Source organism: Ambystoma mexicanum, chromosome 6p (genome assembly GCF_040938575.1).
Source record: "Ambystoma mexicanum isolate Mex_15411 chromosome 6p, UKY_AmexF1_1, whole genome shotgun sequence".
In the NCBI taxonomy this organism is placed as follows: domain Eukaryota; kingdom Metazoa; phylum Chordata; class Amphibia; order Caudata; family Ambystomatidae; genus Ambystoma; species Ambystoma mexicanum.
Genome location: NC_090935.1, coordinates 1,254,119,216 through 1,254,144,343, shown reverse-complemented (window position 1 = coordinate 1,254,144,343; position 25,128 = coordinate 1,254,119,216). Strand labels below are relative to the sequence as shown.

Here is a 25,128-nt window from a genome sequence, read left to right as displayed (position 1 = left end):
ACTGTCCAAGGAGCAAGAATTATCTCAAACTTATTTCCTAAGTACGAGTAACCAAGGCCCTTTCGGGCATGTTGGCCCTGTGCATTCCGCTCTTCACAAAAGCAGGTTCCACATGTGCCCCCAATAAGGAACCCATGGTGGGAATAGTAAAGACACACAAGTGATCACAGTTAAGGGTGTTTATTAAATTGTATAAATGGGTTGAAAAAACGCCTACTCTAAACCTAAATCTAAGATGTGAGCAAGCTACGCCCATCAAATAATAAGGCAGTACTAGTGGCGTCTTGTCATAATAAAAGCCTATACTAAAAGAAAAACGATTTCCAATCCTTACAACTAAATACAGAAAAGTGTGGGATACGGTTCAGGATGCAGTAGCTAGGGGCCCCCCTTCCCCACGTTTCTTCACGGGACAAGGTGGGATTCCGGAGCACAGCAAACACTCAAGCATTTGTCAGCACAAGCCTACAGTTCCATTCTCACTTACCAGGACCTGTGGCGGTTAAGTTTCTTTTCTACAAAGTCTTTTGCCACAGAGAACCTGCTGCAGCCAAAATAATAAACGGAGTTCCTTTCTTTTTATGCGTTAGGTGATGCCTATCCACCCCTGGGTTCCCCTCATCCGGACTCAGACTCCTCTTGAATATTGGCCGCCCTCCGCCAGGTTCACTGTGGCTTGTATTTCAAAGGATTATCTTTTTTTTAATATTTTTTGATTTTTTACATACAAGCTTGCAATCCAAACACAGATAGGAAAGGCATTACTTTAAGCTTACAGTGTAACCTTAAGAGGGAACAACTCAAAAGACGAACGTGGTAAACAAATAACAATAAAAGTCTTAGGAAGGGCGGATGGGGGGGGTCCGAGAGGAGCTCGGAGGGAGCGGAGTCTTTCACATTTAGCTCCATTCGAGGGGAAAGGCTATATTAGTGTGCTGAGTTACGGAGACGTCGCAAAATTAGATCCAGCAGGGGTTAGAAGTTTGAACAGCGGTGCATTCTGTGGCTTGGTCTTCAGCTTCAGCTGCCTTGACCTTCCGTTTTGCGCTCTCCAGCTTGTTCTATTAGTGTTGGTCCCTCATCCAGCGAAGGGTCGGGGGTGTCTTGCCACACATGGGAATTGTTGTATATAGTCCAGAAAGGGAGCTCAGGTCTGGTCAAACTAAATATTTCCAAGCATTTGGACCACCACATCTGGATGGCAGGTCCTTCAGGGTTTTTCCAGAGTCTGGCCATTGATCTTTGCGGCAGTTAAGCGGTGCAAGCACAGGTCAGCCATACGGCCAGTTAGTGGGAATTTACCCTCCCCAGTCACGCCCAATAGGAAAATTCCCAGATCCCACGGGATTGTGAGGCCTGTTATCAATTTGATTTCATCCAGGACGAGCTTCCAGAATTGGGAGGCTTTGGGGCATGTGCAGAGGAGATGAAATAGCGTGCCCAGTTCTGCACACCCTCTCCAGCATTCCGGGCGGATGGCCGGCTTGCATTTGTTCAGAAACTCCGGGGTGAGGTACCATCTGATGCAGACTTTGAATGCTCCGTATTTGTTTGTTATACACTTAGAGCTTTTATGCGCCCAAGCCCAGATGTGGCCCCATTCAACCGGATCAATGACTCTGCCAGTGTCCTTTCTTAATGTCTTTTTAAACAGTTGACGGTAAACCTCCCTTTATCGGGTTCACTCTTGTCAACACAAATGTTCACTGAGGCATCAGGCTTTGCCCCTTTTTATCAGCCTCCCTCTCTCGGGTTCTAGCTTGCCAATCTTTTCTCTCAGCATTCAGGATTAGTTTCCCTTAGCTTTCCATTACTGGCAAAGACTTTCGACTATACAGTGGATTTTGCTAGACCTCTGTATAACCACTTTGACATGCTTCTTACAGCTCTCACACAGCCTTCTGGTATTGGTAGTTTCAACAAACAAATGTGATGGTGGTGGACCTTTCCAGTTGGCTTTCCTCTGCGACTTTCACAGTTCTTTCTATTTTCCACAACTTATAACTTTCTTGTAACTCTCATTCAACACAGTACGGTTTCTTATTGGTTCTCCCCTCGACTCACCGGCTGTGATGAACCGCTTGGCTTTCCTTGTATCTGGAGCCAAGGACGGTATCACAGAAGCAAGCACCTTCTGTTCTCCTGCTTATCAGCGTAGGCACACTCCGTGTACCGTCAACATCTGCTGCAACACACGTTGGCTTTTGTTCGCAGTCTTAAGTTTTTTTCCACAGAGGAATCACGGATCCACAGAGGAATCACGGATCTGGGTCGGAAAGAGCAATGTCGCTTCTCTCCTTGTCACACCCTTGATTCTCGCCACCTTCCTCCTCTTCTTAAAGTGCCGTCCTGGGATAGCCCTCTCGTCGTGCTGTCCGCCTTGCTCGTATTGTGCTCTCGTGCTCCACCTTTTATCCCTGTGGGGAAGGGAAAGGGCCATCAGGTGTGAGAGATTCTGGTCAATATTCTGACTTTATATGACCCTGGTGTTGGGAAATGTCGGTAAAGGGCCCTGATGTTAGTCTGTTGTCTTGTGGAGTGCAAAAGTGTTTGTGTTAGTAAGGGAGGGTAGAGAGGTTGAGTATCCTATGTAGTAGGATGGGAGGAGGGGCTACGAGAAGGGGAATACTGCATCTCACCCGTCGGAGTACCTGCTCCACGCCCCGAGGACCCCCCCCCATCCAGGTGATCCTCCCGCACTGGTCCACCCCAGGAACTGGATCCAATAGCGATGGCCATGTCCTGGCCACCTGGATGACAGATCCTCAGGGATTAGTTAGGGAGACATCTTCAAGTTTCTAACACCACACCACCAACCCCCTTAAGGGTTTCTAGATGCCCATTGTCTTGGGTCTCCGGACATTGGGAAAACAAGCTTTCTATTTGGGCCCTTTTACAATGCTCTCCATTGACGGAATGACATTGTCAATCTTCCAACAGAACTCCTGTCAGAGTCCCATGACATCACGTGATTGTAATTAGGCGCCTCCACTGAGGACGTGGGAGCCCACACTTTCAATTTCGATGCCAGATGCCTATGGTCAACATGGAGCAACATCTCTGCATGTCAATGCTTAAGAGTTTCAGGTTTTTCTGCCACATCTACATCAGAAAGTGGTATGTGTGTTCAAGGACAACAGAACTGTGATGTCCCACATCCGAAAGCAAGGTGGCAGCAGATCTCTGCACCTTGGAGAAGAGGAGCCGTCTTTATGGAAACAGGTTCTAGCCCAGGGAATGTTTCTGTCCCCTTTTTTCACCTTTCAGGTATGTATAACTCTTAGGCTGATTTTCCTCATTAGGAAGGGACCTCTGGTCCTGTCACAAATGGGAGCGCCTCCAGAGCCAAGCAAAAGTCCTGGTCCGAATGTGGGAGAAGCCAAAGTAGACTCATTCACCCCAAAATACAACTCAAAAAGTGGCTAGTTTGCCAGCGAGTGCCCTCAACTAGCCAGCCTGGGAAGCCTTTTTATTTTCTTGGAATGGAAGGTTACCATATCTTTTTCCACCATTTCTACTCGTACCAAGAGTCCTCCACACGGCCAAACAGTAGCTGTGCAGACTGATGCCTGGGGCGCCTACGTGGCCAAAGCGGTTCTGATACTTGGAGCTTCTAGCCCTATATTCGGCCCAGCCCATCATGCTTCCGCCAGTGTACAACTTCATAGCCCAGCTCCTATGTGCCTATCATTCGACCACATCAGCATGCCCCAAGACTCAAGCAATGTCCTTGTCAATTCACAAGCTCCAAATACCATCTCCTTTTGCGACAAAACATGAAGGCAATTCACTGTTTGGTTCAGTAGTCACAGGGTGGATGTGCTGAACTTCCAGCCGCAACAGTTCCTGCTAAACCTGCTCTCTTTGGCTACCAACGTCCTTGCTTACTCTTCCATGGAGGTTTCTTCGCTGCCACTTCCCGCTTCACACGAACATCAGGGTTGTCTTTATTGTAGTCACATAGGCTTGTGTAAGAATTTGTTAAAGCACTCTTCTCCAGCATGGGGTCCGGCATGGATTTACATGTTCATGAATATTCCCTGTTGTCAGGATGTGGACGAGGAGGACGACGGAGGCAAAGCAACGACGGAGACAACTGTGCAAGGCCTAGTTTTCCCATACCACCAGCTCAGCCGAGGGATGTGTCTCTGGACATTCTGTCAACCCTTCACAACTTTGTGTCAGATCCAGAAGAGGATGCCGACGGGCCGGGTCCCTATGGTTCCCGAGGCCCCCATTCAGTCTCCAACTATGAAGAAGAAGCGTCATCCGACACCCCCTTTCAGCATCCACATACGGATCTGACCCCTCTCCCCCAGCACGGACACAGCCATGGACAACAATGATATTGTCGCAGTGGGCAGAGGGTCTCTGCATTTGGATGCTTCACCTAAGATGTCCCTTCCAGGTGCGGTGGTGTTGTTCTATTCTATGATTACCAGAGCCTCTGAGCTTTTTCAGCTTGTGCCCGAAGAAACCAGGAAGGAGGGTATCTTGTACCAAAGGCACGAGTCCAGGAGTAATAGAATCATGCCAGTGCCCCGTCTGGACGGCATTTGGGATGAGGGCTTAGCCTTTACGAAGAACCACTGCATGGCTCCAGCCAAACGGGATAGGCTGGAGAAGTAGTACCGGTGCTGCCAGAGTGCGAGCCCCCACAAGCACCACGCAAGGTTGCACGCGCACACTATATCATGCTGCTAGTGAAGCACTTGAAAAGGTTTAAATTGGGATTTTCGTGATTATGACAACCCTCCTGATGAATGTTCTTTGAATAAATTGCCCAAGAACAGAAACATGTCGAGACTTTTTTCTGGATTTATACAGGGAAACAGAAACTTGTGTTATCTATTAGTAATTAGAAACTGATACAGTATCAGCTATATGTTGAATGTATTGCTCACTTTATGTCAACACACCATTTGATTGTTATTTCCGAAATCCTATGTTATTTTATGTGATGATCAATATTGATCCTTTTTGTATTGTACTTAATGGTCTGGTGAAGATTGTTATTAATTGTGTTTTATTAATTCTTAATATGTATCAAATTAAAGTTTACATACAGTGTTTTTAGTAATCCACCCAGGTGTGCAACCTCCTTTTGAGCTCTGTCACCGACATAATTTGTTGATTTCCCCCCGGGCATAGACAGAGTAGACACTATGCCCACCTAGTAGTGGACTAGCGACTACCGGGATTCCTTCCTGACTAATAGTCTTCATTGTAGGTCTCTGGGCTCCATGCTGCGTTCCATTAAATATTTCCTCATATTTTCAAATGCACTTTCAGCTCCACTGGTAGAGAATCTTTTGGCTGTAAAGTCTGACCTGGCCGTTGGTCAGGGATTCCTCAAACAGTTTGATCTATTAGTCCCCCTGATGAACTGACAGGCTGGAAGTACTGGGTCCCTTACTCAGACTACTTTCACTTGTGACAGTTTTGGCTCTGCCGCTCCCATTCCACAGCAGCGATTGTTAGAGCGTCCAACTTTTTCTGCACAGCCGGGACATCCCTAATTCCTTCTTCGACATCCACTTTCAATGAGTGTCCTAGGGCCCTTTTAGAGCTCAGCATCAACTCTTGGTTGAGTTCTCCTCTTCATCCTACTGATGTTCTCCTTCTTCATAGTACTTGTGAGGAGTCGGAACTGATGCACGGACACAAGTTAGACAGATTTTGTCTAAAGATTTTTATGTCCCTGCACAAAGTTAAAACTGAGAATCTGTCCGTGTCAGAATATGCAAAACAAAACTGTCCTCTGTCTAAAGTACTATTCTGAACCTCACACTCTAAACAAATGTATTCTTAGGTGAAAAGGATAATGTCTTTGGCCTGGAGTGCCTTATAAATGTTCAAACAAATGGTGAAGAAAAGAAAACAATGTATAACTTCAATAAAAACTCTTTCAAAAATAGGTATTGTTGCTCCCGAATGTTCTTCCCTTCCCCTGGATTCTTCATCACTTTCTGGGTTTACAAATAAGTTTTTGGCGTTCCTTTGAGCGAACAACAAAAGTTATCTTTAAACTGATTTTCTTAATGTATGTTTGGGACACCTGCTGTACTCTCCTGCCAGGATGTTTGTTCCCAAGTCTTTTAAAGCAACACAGATCAAGCAGATCTTAATAGCATTACATAGTGATAACAGTGCCAAGGTTAGACACCACAGTGAAGGTGCAGTGACTGAACCCATTCGTATTAACATGGGAGTAAAGCAGGGATGTGTAGCAGCACCTACGCTGTATAATCTTTACATCTCTGACTTACTCTAACGTATGGGATCAAAGTCAAACTGCCCCCCCTATATTGGGGACAATTCCTATGGCAGGTATGCTCTATGCAGATGACCTGATACTGTTCGACAGAACATTATCGGGCATCAACAGTATGCTAGAGGAACTTGCACAGTACTCCTCTGAGCTGGGCTTGGCCATTAATTTAAGGAAGACAAAGATAATGCTGATCAGCAGAAAGGGCCCCATTAGGCTGGGTATTGAATCTAGTTTGGGCCTGATGGTTTGCTGACTCCTATCCTTATTTGGGCTTGGAGTTTGATACATCCCCTAATTACAATAGGATAATAGCCTGCAAAAAAAGACGAGCCAAATTATTGACACTACAGGCTTGCAAATTTTCAAGAGGAAATGCGGGTTTTAGCATGGTGGGTACTATAAAGTTATACCAGCAGTGCTTTGTCCCAGCTATACTCTATGGCCTAGAAGCGTTAGCTATGCAGGACCTAAACTAGCTTAATATCCTAGAAGGGCAGTATTGGCAAGCAGTGTTAGGTTTGGGGCCATCTTACTCCATGCAGTACCTAAGGCTTGAGCTAGGTCTAACCTCTTTGAGGGGCATGGCCTTGCGTGCTCGGGGAGTTTTCTACTTAAAATTTTGTACTGCACCGAAATGTAAGCTGCTTGCGATAGTGGGAAACAATTATGATGCTAAGGTGGTTTTGCGGGGAGATAATTTCAAAAAACGTAATGAATTACTTTTCCTAGAAATTGGTTGGATTCATGCAGAAAAGAAAATTTGACCATTTATCCATTTGAAAAAATCATTCATGCGTAAACTAAATCACTGGGACTGGTGTGAAAATTACTCCTACCTTGAAAGGCTGAAAGGGTATGAGGCTGTGTGTAATGTAATACACAGATACAGGAGAACGCAGCCCTATTTATTACTATACCCCGACCCGGCAGTGAGAGATTTCTTGCTAATGCTGCGAACAAACCAACTGCAGGTCCTCGCTACCACGGGTGTCTATCAGGGCTTAGCTTTAAGTGATAGGTCCTGTCGTATTTGTAAGAGCCCAAACACCCCGGAAACTGCCAGACACGTTCTTACCTCTTGCCCTAAATTTGGACCATTATATATACATTTTTTGGGAAGACTGGTGCATAGCTATGAGAGTATTGTTGGAAACTCTTTTTGGGTCTACTGTCTCAAATCATATACAATATCATACCAACTTGCCCTGTTTAGAGTGTGGACACAGGTTAGAAAATGACTGCTACCAATTTAACTTTGCATTGCTGAATCGACTAGACTGCTATGGACCCTGTTATACAGTTGTCAGAACTGATTTACACAGGATGCTCTGACAATGCTTTGAGCTACATGCTAGTTGTATGTACACTTATTTATTTAGAGAGATTCTTATTTTATATATGTAATTTTAGGTTCTTTTCAGTGTGAAGAATTATGAAGTCTTTTGTAACTTTTTTAATTTTGTATAATTCTGAAAGACTTCTTTTATTGACTTTCTTAATCTGGAACTCTAATGATTTTGTGTAAAGTTCTAATATTTGGACTAAATCACAATAAATTATTATTATTATTATTATTATTATTATTAAAGCAACACAGTCTGCGGCTTCCTGCTGCTCCAGTTCTGGCATTGGCCTGTGTAGGGCCGTGAAAAAGGTACCCTAGGTATGTAAATAACACTGCACCAGGCCGGCTCATGATGGCCCTGATCACCAAACAAAATATACTTGTGATAAAGGGTGGGGGACCTCAGGTATGGGGCCATGGGCGGCACCAGCCCCAGGCTTGGGAGGGCAGAAGACATCACTCTGATGTGAAGCCGAGCCTGTGGCTTTGATAACAAAGCATGCAGCAAGTGCCTATGAAATTCCTCACCTTGGAGAGCAGTGCATTTACTAACTTTAAGTCATTAACGTGACAGCACGAGCAATCCTACAATGGCAGAGGACAAAAGCCTTCCCAGCCAATATAATAGACCCCTTATGATGAAGCTAAAGCCTTAACTGCTGGCCACAGCTTTTAGGTGTCCACAACTTCAATGATTAACATCTTTGTAAAACTTATGTGAGGCAGGCATGGTATCAAGAGAGACACAGACTCAAAAGCATTTGTTTAAAAACCTTTATTTACGAAGGTTTGTCGGTTTGTGCAATGCCTCACTGGCCCAAGTTTTAAAGGGATGGTTCCCTTAACTGATATTTCTAATGGCCGTTGTTCTCTAATAGTCCAAAATAAGTCTGTCTGTGTCTTAACCTATGCTTGGCCTCATGCTGTATGAAAATGTGATAGGAAGGCTTTTCAAAGGGAAAAACAGGGGTTCAACAAAAAAGGCAACACCAGAGTTGGTTTCAGGTGGTCTTCTCACCAGGTTCAATTTGGTCAATATCACAAAGATAGTTTCACTCAACAGAGCTATTCGAAAGACCTTCTCCACAGATCCCTTACAGTAGTGGTCGAAGTGTACAAAAAGAAATAGTGGAACTATCGACCTTTCCAGGTGCAACTTGGGTCTTTCCTATCATCTAACTTCCTCTCTACCTGTGGTTTTCCCAATGGGTCTAACCTCTAGCCCTGGCTTTTCAAGCAATACCTGGCAACTCTCGCTCATTGCATTGCCATTTTCTGCTCAAATTTCCAGTGTTACGCTGACGACACTCGACTCATTTTCAGGCTGCCCTCGGCACTTCCTCTCCCATCTCTGATTGCCTAACTGCCATTCAAGATTGGTGTGCCGCCAATGATCTTTGTCTGAATGCCAGCAATACGGAAATCCTCCTCATCGGCACACCTTAACCATCCTTTCCCCTCACTCTCTGGCCGGCCTCCCCTGGCCCTTCTCCTACCCCCACTTGCGAGGCTAAGAACCTCTGGGTCATCTTTGACTCCACACATTCCTTCTCCGCCCACATCTCTGATGTCTCTAAAAAGTCAAACTTCCTAGTGCACAAGGTACTCTGCCTTTCCTCTCCTTCCCCCAGAAGCTCATGGTCTCCCATGCTCTGGTTCTCTCTAGGTTGCACTATTGTAACAGACCCTTTCTAAATCTACCTGCCTCTACTCTCCGCTATCTACAACTAATCCAGAACAGGACTGCAAGACTTGTCCTTGGCCCCAAGCCCTGGGATCGTATCTCTCCAGCTCTGAAATCTCTCCCTTGGCTCCCAGTGGATGCAAGGATTAAATTCAAAACCCTCTGCATTGTCCACAAGGCTTTCTGGGGACTTGGTCCGAAATATCTTCAGCTATCCCTCTGCAAATACCTCCCCTATGGAGCTCTTCGCTCCTCTACCTCCAACTCCCTCAGGGTCCGTTGTTCTTTGAAGAAACTGGCTGGGGGGTAGATCTGTCTTCGGCTGGGTCCTCCCTCTGGAACAGCCTCCCGGCCACTCTAAAACCTGAGGAGAACCATCTCCGGTTCCGAAAGCACCTCAAGACCTTCCTCTTTGCTTCTGCCTTCGCTCCCCCTCTCCCCTGCTGATCTGTTCTCTCTTGGCACTGTGCACCTGGCCACCCTCTGTCCTCCGGGCCCAGGTACATGCTCACCCTGCCACCCTCCCGCACTGCCTCCAGGCCACCCCTTGCACCAGGGTTTGTATCTGTACCCATACAGTGCCCCAACCCCCCTTTTTCTTCCTGCACTTATCAGACCTACCCTGTCTGCTGCCTTAAACCCAGCACTTGCCAATTGCTGGCTGCACTACCACTGTTTGTTGCCTTTATTATTTATCTGTTTCTGCACTTTCCATTTCTCCCCCCTTCCATGCACTTGCACGTTCCCAATCTCACTGGGCCTAGTAAGATTGTTGTTTTGTTCTCCCCTGTTCCCCTCCCTTGCCTTGTCGCGCTCTGAAACACGTGTGTAGGAACGCAAAAGAAATAAAATATCAATATCAATACTGACCTGCCCAAGCCCTCAAAAAAGCCCATTGCCACGCCCCCTATCAGATTATGGGCCCCCAAAGCAATAAACAAATAAACAATGGAGACTCACCGGGAGGCTTGAATACTCATCCACCGGGAGTATCTCGGGGATTCTTGGCTAGAGACCCTCTCTGGCCTGTTCTTCTCCTTCTACAAGCACCCGGTCCCCCTCAACTCAAGCGAACCTTCCCAGCAATTCCCAGTTTCGACCACCAGGCCAGATGGGTTGATTGCTTGAAAGGGCGTGAATCTCTAATTCCCTGTGTTCCCCCAGCAAGCTGCGTAAACAAGGGGGAAGTCTGGTTAGGATAATTCAATACTTCCATCACAATACAGGAAGGAGTGGAAGATTACACCCTAACCTGAGGGATGAGGGGACCAAGATCCAGAGTAACTCCTGCGCGCACTCCCCAAACGTTCTGCCGCTGGAGGAAAGCACAGTAACCAGAACTTAATCAAGGGAAACCCCTGTGGAGGCAAGAAACACAAAAAGAACTGAAAACCAATAGGACTATGGTGGAGTTAAAAGGATTACCAGGTGGTGTGGTTATTTCACAGTAAGGAAGTCCAAATGCCAGGAAGGATGAAGCGGGAAAAACAAGGAAGAGGGAAGGTTATTATAGGGGTTACCCAGGGCAGTACAAGGGACGCACTAGAGTCTGGTTGTGGTACCACGTGTACAGGATGGCATCCAATGGGTAAGAAAAGCACAGGAGCTATGTGAGGGAGAATAGGAAGGGACAGACAACAGCTGTCAAGTGATCCGAGACAGTCCTTGGTCGGTACACGGATAGGCTATAACAGGGATGCTATGAGAGGCGAAGGTAATTCAAACAACAGACAGAGTCAAGTATTTGTGCGGGCGCAGTCAATAACAGAATGTAATCCGTGGTCAATCCAGTCACAGGCCAAGGTTGGTAACAGCGTAGGCAAGGCAGACAAAATTGTGAAACGTAGGCGTGGTCAGGAAAGCAGAGCGAGGTCAAGGATCCAGGAATCATTCAAGATAGGTAATGGTGTGATAAAAGGAATGCATGCTACTGGCTTCGAGGATTGGAAACTATCAGAAGCACCGACACAGAAGTGTGGAGGTCTTTTATTGGCCCAACGGAACGGTGCATTTGCATCGTATGCATCACGTGATTGCGAGTTCTGGCCAATCGCGAGGGAGGCAAGCCGTGCGAATGGAAGGCGTACCATGACCATGGCAACTGTCCGGACACCTTCCAAGCTCTAAACAGAGGATGCGCTGCTAGCTGGAAGCGGGAAAAGCGCAGAGCTCATGAAGCAGCCGACATGTATGTAGAGGTAGAAGGGGAACGTGCTTTGGCATCATGACGCCTCCTCCCATGCACAGTACAAACCCTGAAACACATGCCCCTGGTGTGTAAGAGAACTTTCAGTGCAGTGCACTGAAAGTACAAGTTTCAACTGCTTCCTATACTTTTATTTTAAAACAAAAGCATTCCAGAACGGTTTTGTTTTAAAATAAAAGTATAGGAACAGTAAAACATTGTAAAAAGAAGTACCAGAGCACCGCTCCCAACCGCTCACTTAGACCACTGCCTTACAGTGATTTCATAATCCTTGAGTTCCTTGGATTCCCTTCCCCAAGTTTAACCTTGTTCACTTTACTTTTCTCAATAGGCTTCTCAGGGTTCCCTTCCCCAAACTCAGGCCACTTCCAGCTTTCAGCACAAAGACATAAAATCAGATTCTTCAATAGAGGTTTCCGGGTTCCCTTCACCAAGCTCAGGCCTCTTCCAGCTTTCAAAACAAAAACACCATATATCGCAGTTCCTTTTTGGTTTCACAGGGTGCCTTTCTTCAAACATAGGCTTCTCTAGTTCCAAATACCAATTCAGCTGGTCAGTATATGCCTTTACTTTACATACAGTCTCTCTTACACATTACTTTCTCATGCTGTATAGTACAAGGCTTTCAAAAATGTCAGGCTCTTTGTTTTTGCTCAGTGCCACCACTCTGACCCACTTGCCCTTCTCTGTTTCTTACTTCTTAGACTTTTTCCCGTGCACACTTGCACTGTCCTTTAATCCTCGTCTTGGTCGTGCCTCTTGCACGCGTCTCCACAGGCTCTAGCCCCTTTTCCACTTTCTTATGCTTCTGTGCCTCTTGCACATTTTCCATGGGCTTCTTGCCCCTTTTACTCTTATTACTTCAATGTCCGAATTTAATGCACTTAAAAGATCAAAATGTCTCCAGTTTCGCTCTGACACTGTTACTTACACATCATTGAAGTCTTTCCTTTTACTTCACTCGAATACTTTAGCAAATGCGGTCCTCTTTCTTACGCATTCAACATGCCAGTTTGTATTGTGCTCTTCACAATCCGGGTCTGCAATTCTTTCATTCTCACCGGGCTGACTTTGCACTTCGGCTTCTTAGTGGTTGTTCGTTCCGAGGTCAGGGTCTCACCGCCTGCCCCTCAGACACTCCTAGGCTGTCTCACCGACCCAGGGGAATGAGCACTTGCATCTGCAGTTGCTACAGAAGACCAGCACGCCTCTCAGCTGCCATATGCAGACTCTCCTTGGCTCCCTGGAGAAACGGCTCCTTAGCCACGCTTCTGCATTTACGAACTGCAACTCCTCAGCGTCTCAGTGCCCTGGTGTCTCGCCTCTGGTCCTGAGTAGCTCTGGCATCTCTGCTCACCTCCCAACTCGCTCTTCCGTTTGCTCTCCTACTCATCATGTCCTCAGACCACACCTTTTATAACAAAAAGACCAGTCAAGTGGAGTCAGGTGTGAATGGTTACTCTTGAATACCTGACCCTGCCTGACTCTTAGTGGGACAGTTTGGGTTCTTTCTAGGGTAGTTGCCCTTATTTTCCTATGTTATTCCTATGGGTAATCTTTACTGATCTTAGTTGCCTCTTGCTGGTTTCAGTATTTGTTGGAAATGGGGAGAGGGAGTTGGAGTTAGATTGAATTTGACATTGACTGGCTATATAGAGTGATGGGAATGAATAGGAGAAGACCACTTGGCCCTAATTTAGTAGACAAAAGGTTAATCCTTTTGTATTAAAGTATTCCCTATGTTACCTGCCCGGATATGAGTGTATGGTTCGGTGTAACTTCCCATGATCTAAATGGGGAAAATATGAAGACCTTTTGGAATTAAGATTCTGGCTTTGTCTCTTTCTCGGGTTAGGGATAATGCCGTCTTTATAACTTAGAAGCGTCTGGTATTTTTCCACCCATTATCCCATTGGAATGCCACATCTCGCCTAGTGTATTCTCTTGAGGTAGCCCCGGCCTCCCCTAACCAGGTGATCCTATCTCGTTTGTCCTTCCCCCCCCCTAACGGTTGGGATCCAAAATCGATGGCCCTCCGCTGGCCACCGGAATAGAGGATTCTCAGGGTCTACATAGGAGAGTGCATCTAGGCTTCTCACACTAAGTAACCTCTGAAGTTGGGTGAAAAAATTATGCATCTGTATCTTTTATCCCAATTCAAAGGCAATTTAGTTTCACAAAGATACTAATCATTGGAGGTGTGGGGCACCTAAGGAAGTTGAATTAGCTATTCAGCCTCCTAGGCTCAGAGGAAGTCGGGTTGATAGTGCAATGGTTTAATTGCCCCACTCACTACCAGCTTTTAAAACGTCCATGCAGCCTATTCAAAATGTTGAGGCCTATGGATAGGAGATGTTGATGTGTCGGCAAGCGCAGTCTTTGCAGAAATTGCTCACACACCACCACAATTGCTAATGAATAAATACTTCAATAAAACTCACATTCAGATATGTTTGTATTGCAAAGCACGCTGATATGACATTGTGCGCAGGCCAGGCAGGCAGTACTTCGATGACTGAAGAGCAGCAAGGAAAGAGGGTAGGCTCAGTACAGAATGTGGCATGGACATGGAGTTGTACTGTGATTGATGACTGCACAATGATGGTAACGATCTGTCTGAGAGGCAGGAAAAAGGACAACTAGCCAGAAAAACACAGGCCTGGGAGTAGTCCTGTTTTGAGTATTTATTTCTGTTTAACGTTGTGTTATTTGGCATTTGTAGGTGGCCTGCTGCCATTGGTATGCCCTCGAAGCACTGTGAGGATGAACGCCCTTTGAAAAACCATAGTCCGAGTTGATAAGTAGTGCAAGGAGTGGTATAATGCGTGTGTGCATTTATAGCCTGATCCAAGATGGATAGGGAATGGCTAGGTCCCTAACAGCACCCCATATTATTGGGTGTCAGACGGATGCTGTCAGATTGTGAAGAGTTATGTGAACAACTGGACCGAATTATTTCATGGGACTCGGCTGTATTATACGGGTGGTGGCGCTAGGGCCGTGGGCGATGTATGTTTTGTGTAGGGTGTAGTGAAAGTGTGCATGTCAAATGTGTGAGGCTATGTGCAATGCAATCTAAGTTGGGAGCCATAGCGAGTCACCATCCAAGTATGCCAAATACAGGCAGTGGCATGAATGAAACCGCAATCTAGATGGGATACCTAGGCCTTTAAAATGCAAGTGTGATAAGATACAAACAGTGGCATGCTTCAGCAAAGATGTCACTTACTGGAAGTAGCTGTAGATGGGGTAGCGTGGCATCCTGCAGGGCTGGGGCACCAGGACAAATTGGGATGGAGGGCGCCCAATGGAAGGTGCCTTTTTTGCCTGTACCCTTCGCCGGCTGCCCAGGCAAGGCTGCCCTGGGGTAGAGCTTCAAATATGGTGTTGTTGTTCTCATGACTTTGAACACCAATCGGAAGCCGCGAGGATGGGCAGTGGGAGGGGGGCTGGGTCTCTGGGCTGGGGAGCGTGTGGGAGCACTGAAGGCGCTGGAAAATTAAATGAATGCCCTCCAATGAAAGAGTATACTTTTCTGGTGCTGCTTACACCTTGAGATGGGCCCTGGTGCTCGCAGGAATGGGAAATGGAGGGATTTTGTTACCCCTTGCAGAGTCATTTTGGTGTTCCAAGTTTTGTAACCTGGAACACCAATCGGAGCTGGCGAGGGCAGTGAGGTTCAGAGTGAGCTGGGTCTCTGGACCGGGGAGTGCTGAAGGTGCTGGAAAATTAAATTAATGCCCTCCCAAAATGGAGAATACGTTCCAAAGGCTGCTTAAACCCCGAGATGGGTCCTGGTGGTCTCGGGAGCGTGAACTATTTTGTTGCTTAAGAGTTGGATGTAAAGAAAGATAACCCTCATGCTTGCCTCCAGTCTATATATAGAATTTCCCACAAGCATTGAGGAAAGTGGAGAGGATGTAAGTATATGAACATGTTACCATAGTGACTAATGTACTCCGTCCACTGTCCCCTTATATCTACACAATACTCCGTTTGTCTCTCTGAAACATTGCTGTTTGTCAGGAAAGTGCCTCAGTGGATGGAATAGGACTGAGGGGCAGGGACAGCATGGCCCAACTGGGCAGGATGTCTCTGTGCACGGGTAGCAGATTTAGATGGTTATTTGTGCACACAATTTCTCCTGCACCTGCCCCCTCACCATAGTGACTGCATCCCACAAGTTTCCTGGAAGGGAGATTATGAATTAGGCATTCATCCTTTTTATCCTTTTTATTAGCAACTTTCATTTGAGCTGCAAAGAGTGACTTACAAACAGATACACTGTAAAACAACACGTGCAAAACATATTTCAAGACGTAGTAAAACAGTAATTGCATCAAGGTAAAAAATGTAAAGTCATCTCTAAACTGAAACAAAAAACATGTTTACAGTAAGTTGTGTAAATTGTGTAAAAACAATGCAGGTGGTGTGGAAACGAGTAGTATGTCATAAAGCTTATGCATTTGTACCAACATGTACACTTTGATTCAACTTAAGATTTTTGTTTGTAAGTCTGCTTCTTCTTTTGCTAAATGTAGGCATCTAAAGCGGGTCTGAGGATATATAGACCAGGAGTGAAAGATGAAGAGGAGAACAAGGGTTGGTTTGGCTGGATGTGGGGTTGGTCCGGTGAAAACGATCAAATGCAACAGAAGGCTAAACCTGGAAGTGAGTTGTCTTATCTTTATTTTCCTTGTTCGTTTTGGAAAATTTAGTATGTTTGCTGCTATTTACTTTGATTGTTTTGTCCACATTAGCTATATGAATGTGTCGGATTAAGGGTCGTGGCTAACTGCCATTTAGTGAGGTCGTGTCTCTGGTGTGCTCCTCCTGATGTGCCCAAGATAAGCTGATTTTGTAGGCTCCAAGGAACCCCTGGACCCTGTGAGCCACCCTGTCTGCTGCGGACATCGTCTGGGTGCCACAGGATCTTTTACCTGGGCTTGGGAGAGCCAGGGAGCACTTCTACACCACAAGTTAGAGGTGGCGAACAGAAGAACAAAATGGCGGCTCCCGCGCGCTAACAGAGTTTGTTGACTGCTGGAGGAGCGGAACGCGAGACTACCAGCCCAGCATAGGCACCGCAACGCCTTCACGGACCCGCTGAGGTTGGAAGCCTGGGAGTGCCCCGAGATCCCGCCCCGAAAGGTCCCGTCAGATCGGGCAGGCTGTGGTGGGGATGAGCGGAGGCTTTGCGGCGCCCCACCCGTGGCGGGGGTGAACCTGGGAGCTGCGGGAGCCGGAGGCCGGCCCAGCCTGGAGGAGCCGCTGGGATTGCTGAGGAGACCGGCGGCAAGCCAGCGCCGCGGAGGTGAGCGGGGCGGGCAGGGGCTAGATCAGACACCGACGCACTGGGCCGAGTACAGCGACCCTGAGCCGTACGCCACCCCGCCCCCCCGACCCCCCCCCCCGGCTCCGCTCTGAGTGAGTGGAACCGCCCGATCGTGCCGGGAGAAGAGCACCCTTTCACTTTGCTTGCGCCGACTGCCCTGGCGGCCCCTTGGGAGTAGTGGAGGGCGCGAGAGACTGCGAGGGCTGGCCCACCGGTGGGGCCCGCTTGTCCTCCCATTGCATTGGATGGGGGAGGTACTCTGAGATCGCTTGCCTGCACGGGCACCCAGCAGCCGGGGGCTCCATAGCCCACCAGCCCTGCAGTGAGGGTCCTGAGCCTCCCCATTTCGAATCTGGCCCGTGGACTGGAACCCCCGGCACGACAGCACTGACATGCCGGCCTAGTGGACCTGCGGGGACCTGCTGCGAGAGCCCCAAGCCTCCCCATATCAGTCTTGACCTGCGGACTGAAACCTCCGGTACGCCTGCACCGGCATATCACCCAAACTGATCTGCACTCTTCCCTGCCCCGCCACACGGGGAGCCACTGGAACACAGCACGCCGTATACAGACTTTTGATAGCTACAAATTAGCCCCCACGGCATACTACTCAGATCTGTGGCTAGCGGGCAAAACTGCTGCAGGAGGGGACACACGCTCCAGACGCTACAACACGCAACACCAAGCTATCACAAGCTACACTGCGCAGCTGCCCAAGATCAGTGCGGGCTACCAACTGTAAATCACTGGCGGCCTTTGTGTCCATAGCATAAGCACCTTGCTGCGTCTGAATCCTCCACCCCTCACTGACACGATGTTGCCACGGGTTGGTCCTAGAGCCGCGGGCACGGCCCGCTGTGCCTGATCCCTTGTGGATAAACCTCTGATCTGCACCGCCTGTGCTTTGAGCGTGAAGAGGTCACCACCCGACAAGATGTCCGAGAGAGGAGCAAGGTCCAAGCAGTGCCAAACTACTATGGACACTTTCACAGCCGGGGGATCTGTGGGGTCCGAGAGCTCAAATGAAAATACACTGGTGGCGCAACCTGACCACACTAATGCAGCAGTCGAGCCCAGCAATTCCCAGATACTTGAGGCCATTAAGTTGTTCCAAGTGACAATGGAGAACAAAATAGACGCCGTGGCCACGGACCCGGGCCTCCTGCGCCAGAACGTCCGATCCCTCGCTAGCAGGACTGGGACGCTCGAGACACAGGTCTGAGAAAATACAGAGGCCAAGATCCACCTTCTCCGAGATGTGGACGAACTGCAACAAAGAGTTAATAATTTGGAAGACAGGGCAGAGGAGGCAGAGGGGCGGGCCGGTAGGAACAATATAAGACTTCTCAGTCTGCCCGAGGGTATCGAGGGCCCTGACCCCACCAATTATGTTGAAAATCTCCTGCTGCAAGAAGTGAGAGCAGAGAAGCTCTCACAATGCTTTACCATCGGGAGAGCCCACAGGCACTAGCTAAGAAACCACCGCCGGGAGCCCCACCCAGACCAGTGATAGCAAAGGTTCTTAATTACAGGGACCGAGAGGTCATACTGGCCTTCTCGAGGTCAGGGGGCCAGATCCAAAGAAACTCTGCAAAAATCGCCATCTACCCTGATTATACCTTCCAGGTCCAAATGAATAGGGCACAGTTTATACACACTAAAGCCAGGCTGAAGGCGGCAGGATTGCGCTACATGCTCTTGTACCCGTCTAGGTTGAAAGTACTGCATAATAACAGAGCCCACCTGTTCGACACACCGGCACAGGCCCGTGACTGGATGGACGGACAACAGATCCCTGACATCGCGGAAAAGAAACGGAAACCGCCCTGAGCCCTACCAAGCCATGCACTGAGGGGTCCCTTCCATACGTAACAGCCCACCTGCTGACAACTTTAGCCTCAACACAGCTGAATGGATCCTCTACATGGAGACACCGGAGCCAGTAGACACTCCATCCCTTGGAAGTTTCCTTCAGGGTATACATACCCGCCCGTAGGGCACCTGGAGACCATTCATGGTCCAATGGAGCGGAAACGGGACTGTCATAACGAGGGAAACCTCGCTGGGCCTGTTCTATGTTCAGGGAGTTCACAGTTAATGGGGAGGGGAGGAGGGCAACGGAGCATTAACCCCAAAGTTGGGAATTTATACTGGGATACACCGAGACAGTTATTGGGGGGGGAGAGAAATGGGGAGTTAGCCCCGAAGTTGGGAACCTAAATTGTAAAACACTGAGACCACGAGGAAACTACACGTAACGAGCCATCAGCTAGACCTCAAATGTCGCTAAGAACCATTGCCAGACCGTCTCATTCCCATGGCTGGCAAAATCAAGATTATCTCATGGAACGTCAGGGGTATGAATAGCTTTGTCAAACAACGCCGTATCCACACATACTTGAGAAGGTGCAAGGTAGGGATCGCCAAGCTCCAGGAGACGCACCTAACCCTGAACAAAATTGAAGCATTGTCCAAGACATGGCAAGGCACCCTGATAGGATCCACTTACTCCTCCTACGCCAGAGGGGTCTTGATATGGATCGACCCAACCATCCCCTTCACGCTAATCGGCACCAAGACAGATGATGAGGGTAGGATGGTGCTCATACATGGCACCATTGAAAACAGGGAGCTGTGCCTAATTAGCACCTATGCACCTAACCACGACGCAACAACTTTTTTTTCATTCCCTGTATCCACGTCTTACCCCTTACAGAGACTATATCACGATTTGGAGGGGGGGGACCACAACTGTACCTTAGACCCGCTGAAGGATGGATCCAACAGGAAACGCACTCGTCCATCCCCTCCTACCAAAATATTATCCAAACTAATACACCAGCTACTACTCCGTGATTTGTGGAGGGATTTACACCCTGACCAGCGAATATTCCTTCTACTCCCCACCCCACTCTGTTCATACCAGGCTAGATTATCTCTTTGTAAGCCAAGAGCAGCAAGCTATGTTTAGCGATGCACAGTACCTGCCGAGAGTGCTGTCTGATCACTCTCCGTTGGTGGTCACCTGGGAAGTGTCCCCACCCAGACCCCCTGTGCCCACCTGGAGGCTTAGAGCTGAAGCCCTACTAGATACAGCCTTTCGTGAGCGTATAAACAATCGCACCAAGGAATACTGGCAGATGAACTTGAACAGTGTAGAGCACGTGAGCACTGCATGGGAGGCGTACAAGGTGGTTATGAGGGGAGAGATGATTGCAGCTGTTGGAGAGGCCTAGAGATCCATCGTAACCTCACTGGAATGCTCTGAAAGGGAGTTGGGGGAACTGGAGAACAAGGCTGACTCCTCCCCAGAACATCTGCGGGAAATAACGAAACTGAAACAAACCTGCCTAACATACTGGGAATCCCTGGGCAAATTAAGCTACGCCAAATATACCGAAAGAACCCATGCCTTAGGAGACAAACCCGGCAAGCTCTTGGCCTGGCTCTATAAAAGGGTAACCAAACCCCCCGTACCCTGATCTGTAATATACTCAAGCCCGACGGCATCACAGCGCATACTCAAAATGAGATTAACTCAGTTTTCTCAGACTTCTATCGTGACCTTTACTCTGAGACCTCGCCTCCCACTGACACCGAAATTGAAGATGTCCTAGACATCATAGAGTTACCCAAATTAGATCCACAGTCAGCGGAGGCCTTAGATGAGCCCATTACGCCAGACGAAGTAAAAGTTATTATTAGATCCCTACCATCCGGAAAAACCCCAGGCATGGATGGCCTCCCTGGAGAGTTTTATAAGTCATATGAGGAGACCCTGGCCACCCTGCTGACACAAGTGTTTAATGAGGCCTACGATCGCGGTATCCCTCCTGAATCAATGAGGGAAGCCGTAATCATCCCCCTGCTTAAACCTGGTAAGGACGGAGCCGACTGTAGCTCATACAGACCTCTCTCCATGCTAAATGTAGACAGTAAAATCTTGACCGCCCTGTTAGCGAATAGACTGCGTAGGGTAATTCCCCTATTAATTCATCAAGATCAAACTGGTTACGTCCCGGGGCGCTCTATCACCGAAAACCTGCATAGGTTACACCATGTCATCTATAGCACTGAATCAAGATCTCAAAAATACGCTGTAGCATCACTAGACGGCACCAAAGCTTTTGATTCGGTGCGCTGGAAATGGCTGTATGCCACAATGGTAAAAATGGGGATTGGACTAGTCTTTCTGAAATGGACACAATTGGTCTACACCAATCTGACTGCTAGGGTGCGTGCGAACAAGACACATTCCAGTAAGTGGCCCCTCTGCAGAGGCACCCGGCAGGGATGCCCACTATCCCCCATGTTATACATCATTGCCGCCAAACCTGTGGCTGCCTATCTTAGACAGGAGTATGGGGATGGGGGCATCGAAATAGACGGTGTGACCCACCTCGTCTCCATGTATGCCAACGACACATTATTATACATACACAACCCTGAGCACCTCCTGCCCTACATCCTGGAAACCATGGACGGATTCCATAAATGTACAGGGATCCAGATCAATAGAGATAAGTCTTGCCTCTACCCCCTTGCCGCATTACATAGTGAAGAATACAGGTCCCTGCCCCCCTTAAATCTCCAATGGCAGGTGACATCCTTCAGATACTTGGGAATCACCATACACCGGAACCCATACACTGAACACATTCTTAACACGGTCAGGGCTAGAGACTCCCTCTAAAAAAATCTATGGAATTCTAGATTAGACTCCCGCTCTCAGTAGCTGGTAGGGCGGGGCCTCCTCAAAATGGTCGCACTCCCCCTCCTACTACACTACTTTACCAACGTCCCTTTCAACATCCCCCCCCTCATTCTTCAGAAATCTAAACAAACTGTGCAGGAGATTCCTCTGGAAGGGTGGTAGACACAGGGTGGCGCTAGAAACACTCCAAAGCCCCTACGAGAAGGGAGGATTGAAAGTTCCCAACTTTGAACTGTACTACCTTGCCAGTCAGCTGAGTCATGTGATACGATGGATGGCTGACGAGAGTACGGCAGACACATGACTCCTCCAACCTGCTCTGCCCCGTCTATTACTCAGAGACCTACTCTGGGTCGAGGAGGGTCTTACACGACACTACCCATATATAGCCAAGTTGGGGATCCAGCTTTGGAAACGGACTTGCAAAACGGTCGGAACACCTGACCCATACTTTCCGCAAATCCCCATTGCTGCAATCATGGCGAAGCGTGCATGGGGACGCCTGGAAGTGCGCACACAATGGGAGCCCTACGGGGTGGCTACGTTGGGAGACCTGGTTCAGGAACAGGAGAACTTAACGTTCACCGAGCTCAGTGAGGCCACAGGGCTTCCTGTAGGACAGTTTCTGCTCCACGGAGCAGTAACGCGAGCCATAGAGGACAAATGGCCCGAGGCTGCCAATTCTGCAACGGAACTTGAAACCATAGAAACCATGTTAAACGCTGCTGAAGGTGGCCACAAAACTTCACGGCTCTACGAGGCCTTTCTGCAAAATACGACTAAAAGCGAACTCAAATGGAAGGTGAAATGGGAAAGCAAGCTGGGCCTCGAATTCGAAGACAAAGAATGGGAAAAGATAAATCACTACCACAAAAAAATCTCGAGAAATGCCTCTCTACAGCTCATCCAGCTGTATATCACCAAAGAGCCTACCTCACGCCAGAAGCCATTTCGAAGTTCAAAGGTGCGGGAACTCAGGTGTGCCCTAAATGCAATGAACCCGAGGCAGGAATGACTCGCATGTTCTGGGGCTGCCCTGTTATACAAGGTTTCGGGACACAAATAAAGGAAAGAGTCGCCATGGCAGACATTGAAGTGGAAGTCCATAGGCCTGTGGCTTGTATCTTGGGCACCTACAGATGCAGCAGAAAAAACAAGCCTCTCAATAAACTCAAAAACCTAATATACATCACAGCGAAAAGACGCATAGCCATGGGATGGAAAAGCCCAAAGAGCCCTTGCGAAGCACTGTGTTGGGGGGACCTTGGAAGGTGGATAAATGCTGAGACCGGAGCATGGGAAACAGCAATTCAGGAGCAGAGACTAGACTCCAGCGAAGAACTACAACGTTGGGTGGAGCTAACAACACTGTTGCTTCACCCCAAAGAAGCGGACAGTGCCTCAGACGTGGGCGATAGCCCTGGCTCATAAACTGACACAAAAGACTCTGATGAACTACCCGTGGTCTCGGGAGCGGGAGGGAGGGAGGGAGGAGTGGAAATAGCACTTTATCTCTCATTGTGATGCCTTACTGATTATCGTTGTGCCTTGATCATATTTTTTGAAAACCAATAAAGTTATTTTAAAAAAAAATGTGTCGGAATGTTACATTTCAAATGTAACTATTACCTACTGTGATGAATTTAATCACTCCTTTTCCAGAGGTAGCCTTTCCCGATGTGGCAGGGGATAGCAGCTGCTACCTGATCCTGACCCTGGCGGCAGCTATTCGAGGGAGGACCACATGGGTGGGCGACCCTCAAGGGGATAACATGGCATCATAGGGTTGAGATCCGTAACCCCCTTTCATTAATAAAGATGTTTCCCCCATATCTCAATCTTTTATGGCTTATTGTAAGAGTTCCCTCCGACTACCCACAAAACGTACTAGTAACCTCTTCCAGTATCATGTGAGAAGAAAATCAAGAATTGCCCAATGTTTTCATGAATACGGGAATACTCACACAAGGAGGCTGAATGGAGCAATGAGGATCCATGAGGCTGAGAAGTGCAGAACGTGTTCTAGTGGTTATAAGCATATGATCGGTGCCAGAACATTTAGGCAGAACCTGAATGGAGGAAGAGAACTACCTAGGGGTAGCTGTGTCCTTGCGGCATCGACCGAGGGATTGCCGAACCCGCTTAACAAAGGTCAGTGGAGCGAGGCAGCTCCAGAGGAAGGCAGAAGGGGGAAGGCTACAGGAGACTTTGCAATGCTATGACTCAACCAGAAGAAGGCAAGTCTGGTTGCTGGCCGTGGGAACTGAAGAGCAGCACATGTGCCACCCGTACACTGACCAGAGTTCAGCAATCAGGCGTGAGCCGTGAAGGACGTGGAAGCCGGCGGGTGAAGCTGGTGAGCCTGCAAGATGGAGGCGGGAAATCGAACCGCTGCTTTCCGTTTACTGCAAGGGAACCGAAGAACGCCACAGAAAGCTGGCAAGTCCTAAGGAGGATGAGCGCTTCGGAAATGGTATCAAAGAATGTTAAAGGACAGTGAAGTGAATGAAAGAGAATGAGATTCAATACTGAAAGAGAACTAATTGAGGGGAGTATACCAGGCAAGGCCAAGTTTGCAAGTGTGTAAAGTGAATCACATTAAAAGCCCAGGAGAATATACCAGGCCAAAGTCAAGTCTGCGAGTGTGTAAAACAAATCACATAAAAAAGTCCTGGCAAAGGAATACACCAGGAAAAAGTCAAGATTGTGAGCAAAGTTACATTGAAGTAGAAAAGAACCTGACAGGGGAGTACACCAGGTGACCTAAGAAGTTGGGACTCACATCTGAGTTGTATTGAATTCAAGGTGCTTTATTTTGTGTGTTGACCAGAGAATTCCATGGAGGATTTGTGCCGTTAGGAATTTTGAAGTTGGGAGGGGTTTCTCTTGAAGACAAACCTGGAGAACGGAGCCATACACTATGGATGAGCCTCATCCATTTGGAACCTTTGTGTTGGAGTACTTGTATACATATTTCTTTGGAACTTGAACATTTGTGCACCTTTCAAGACCGAAGACATTACCCTTAGCACCTTAGAGTTACTTTTAGAATTTGAGGGCGAGGGTAGGATTTCAGACACAGGACAGTTTGCTTTGGACAGCTTGACATTGATCAGACCCTTAGTTTTGGTTGAGTTAGGCAAAATATCTCCTATACTAGGGACACGAAGGCATTTTCGAAACCCTTTTTATTTCAATAAAAGTTTATGGCAACAAACTTAAGTCCTCTGTGTCTGTGTCTCATTCATTCCTGGCTCCTCACACTATGAATAAAGAAAAATATCATACTGTACTTTACGAATTCACCAATACTGCCTTCCAGAGCCCTAGAAATCTTGCACAAGTTTCCTTTAGTATCCCTCGTACACCAGGTCCTTGGTTACAGAGGGCAGTGTTTAACTCGGTTTGCTACCGCTTAATTCTAATTCAACCAAAACTGAATATGTTAAAGTAATGACCAATCATTCCTGGACAAGGGCACATGATTTTTCAATACCACAGTTTGCCCATTTTGTTTTAAGGTAACCAGCTACTAATGTGACCTACATTAAATACAAAAAAATGCATTGG

The 25,128-nt window shown here is 47.7% G+C and overlaps 1 protein-coding gene across 5 annotated transcripts in view; it reads left to right on the top strand.

Annotated features, from left to right (window-relative positions):
• VPS13A (vacuolar protein sorting 13 homolog A) overlaps positions 1-25,128 on the top strand; it is a 2,994,934-nt gene that overhangs the window by 532,743 nt on the left and 2,437,063 nt on the right. For all 5 annotated transcript variants that reach the window (XR_011280366.1, XR_011280367.1, XM_069625905.1 and 2 more), the window contains exon 15: positions 16,051-16,180. Coding sequence is in view for 3 of the 5 variants with exons in the window: in XM_069625905.1 (XP_069482006.1) it covers positions 16,051-16,180 (130 nt within the window). In the remaining 2 variants the exon portion in view is untranslated. The remainder of the gene's footprint in view (positions 1-16,050; positions 16,181-25,128) is intronic.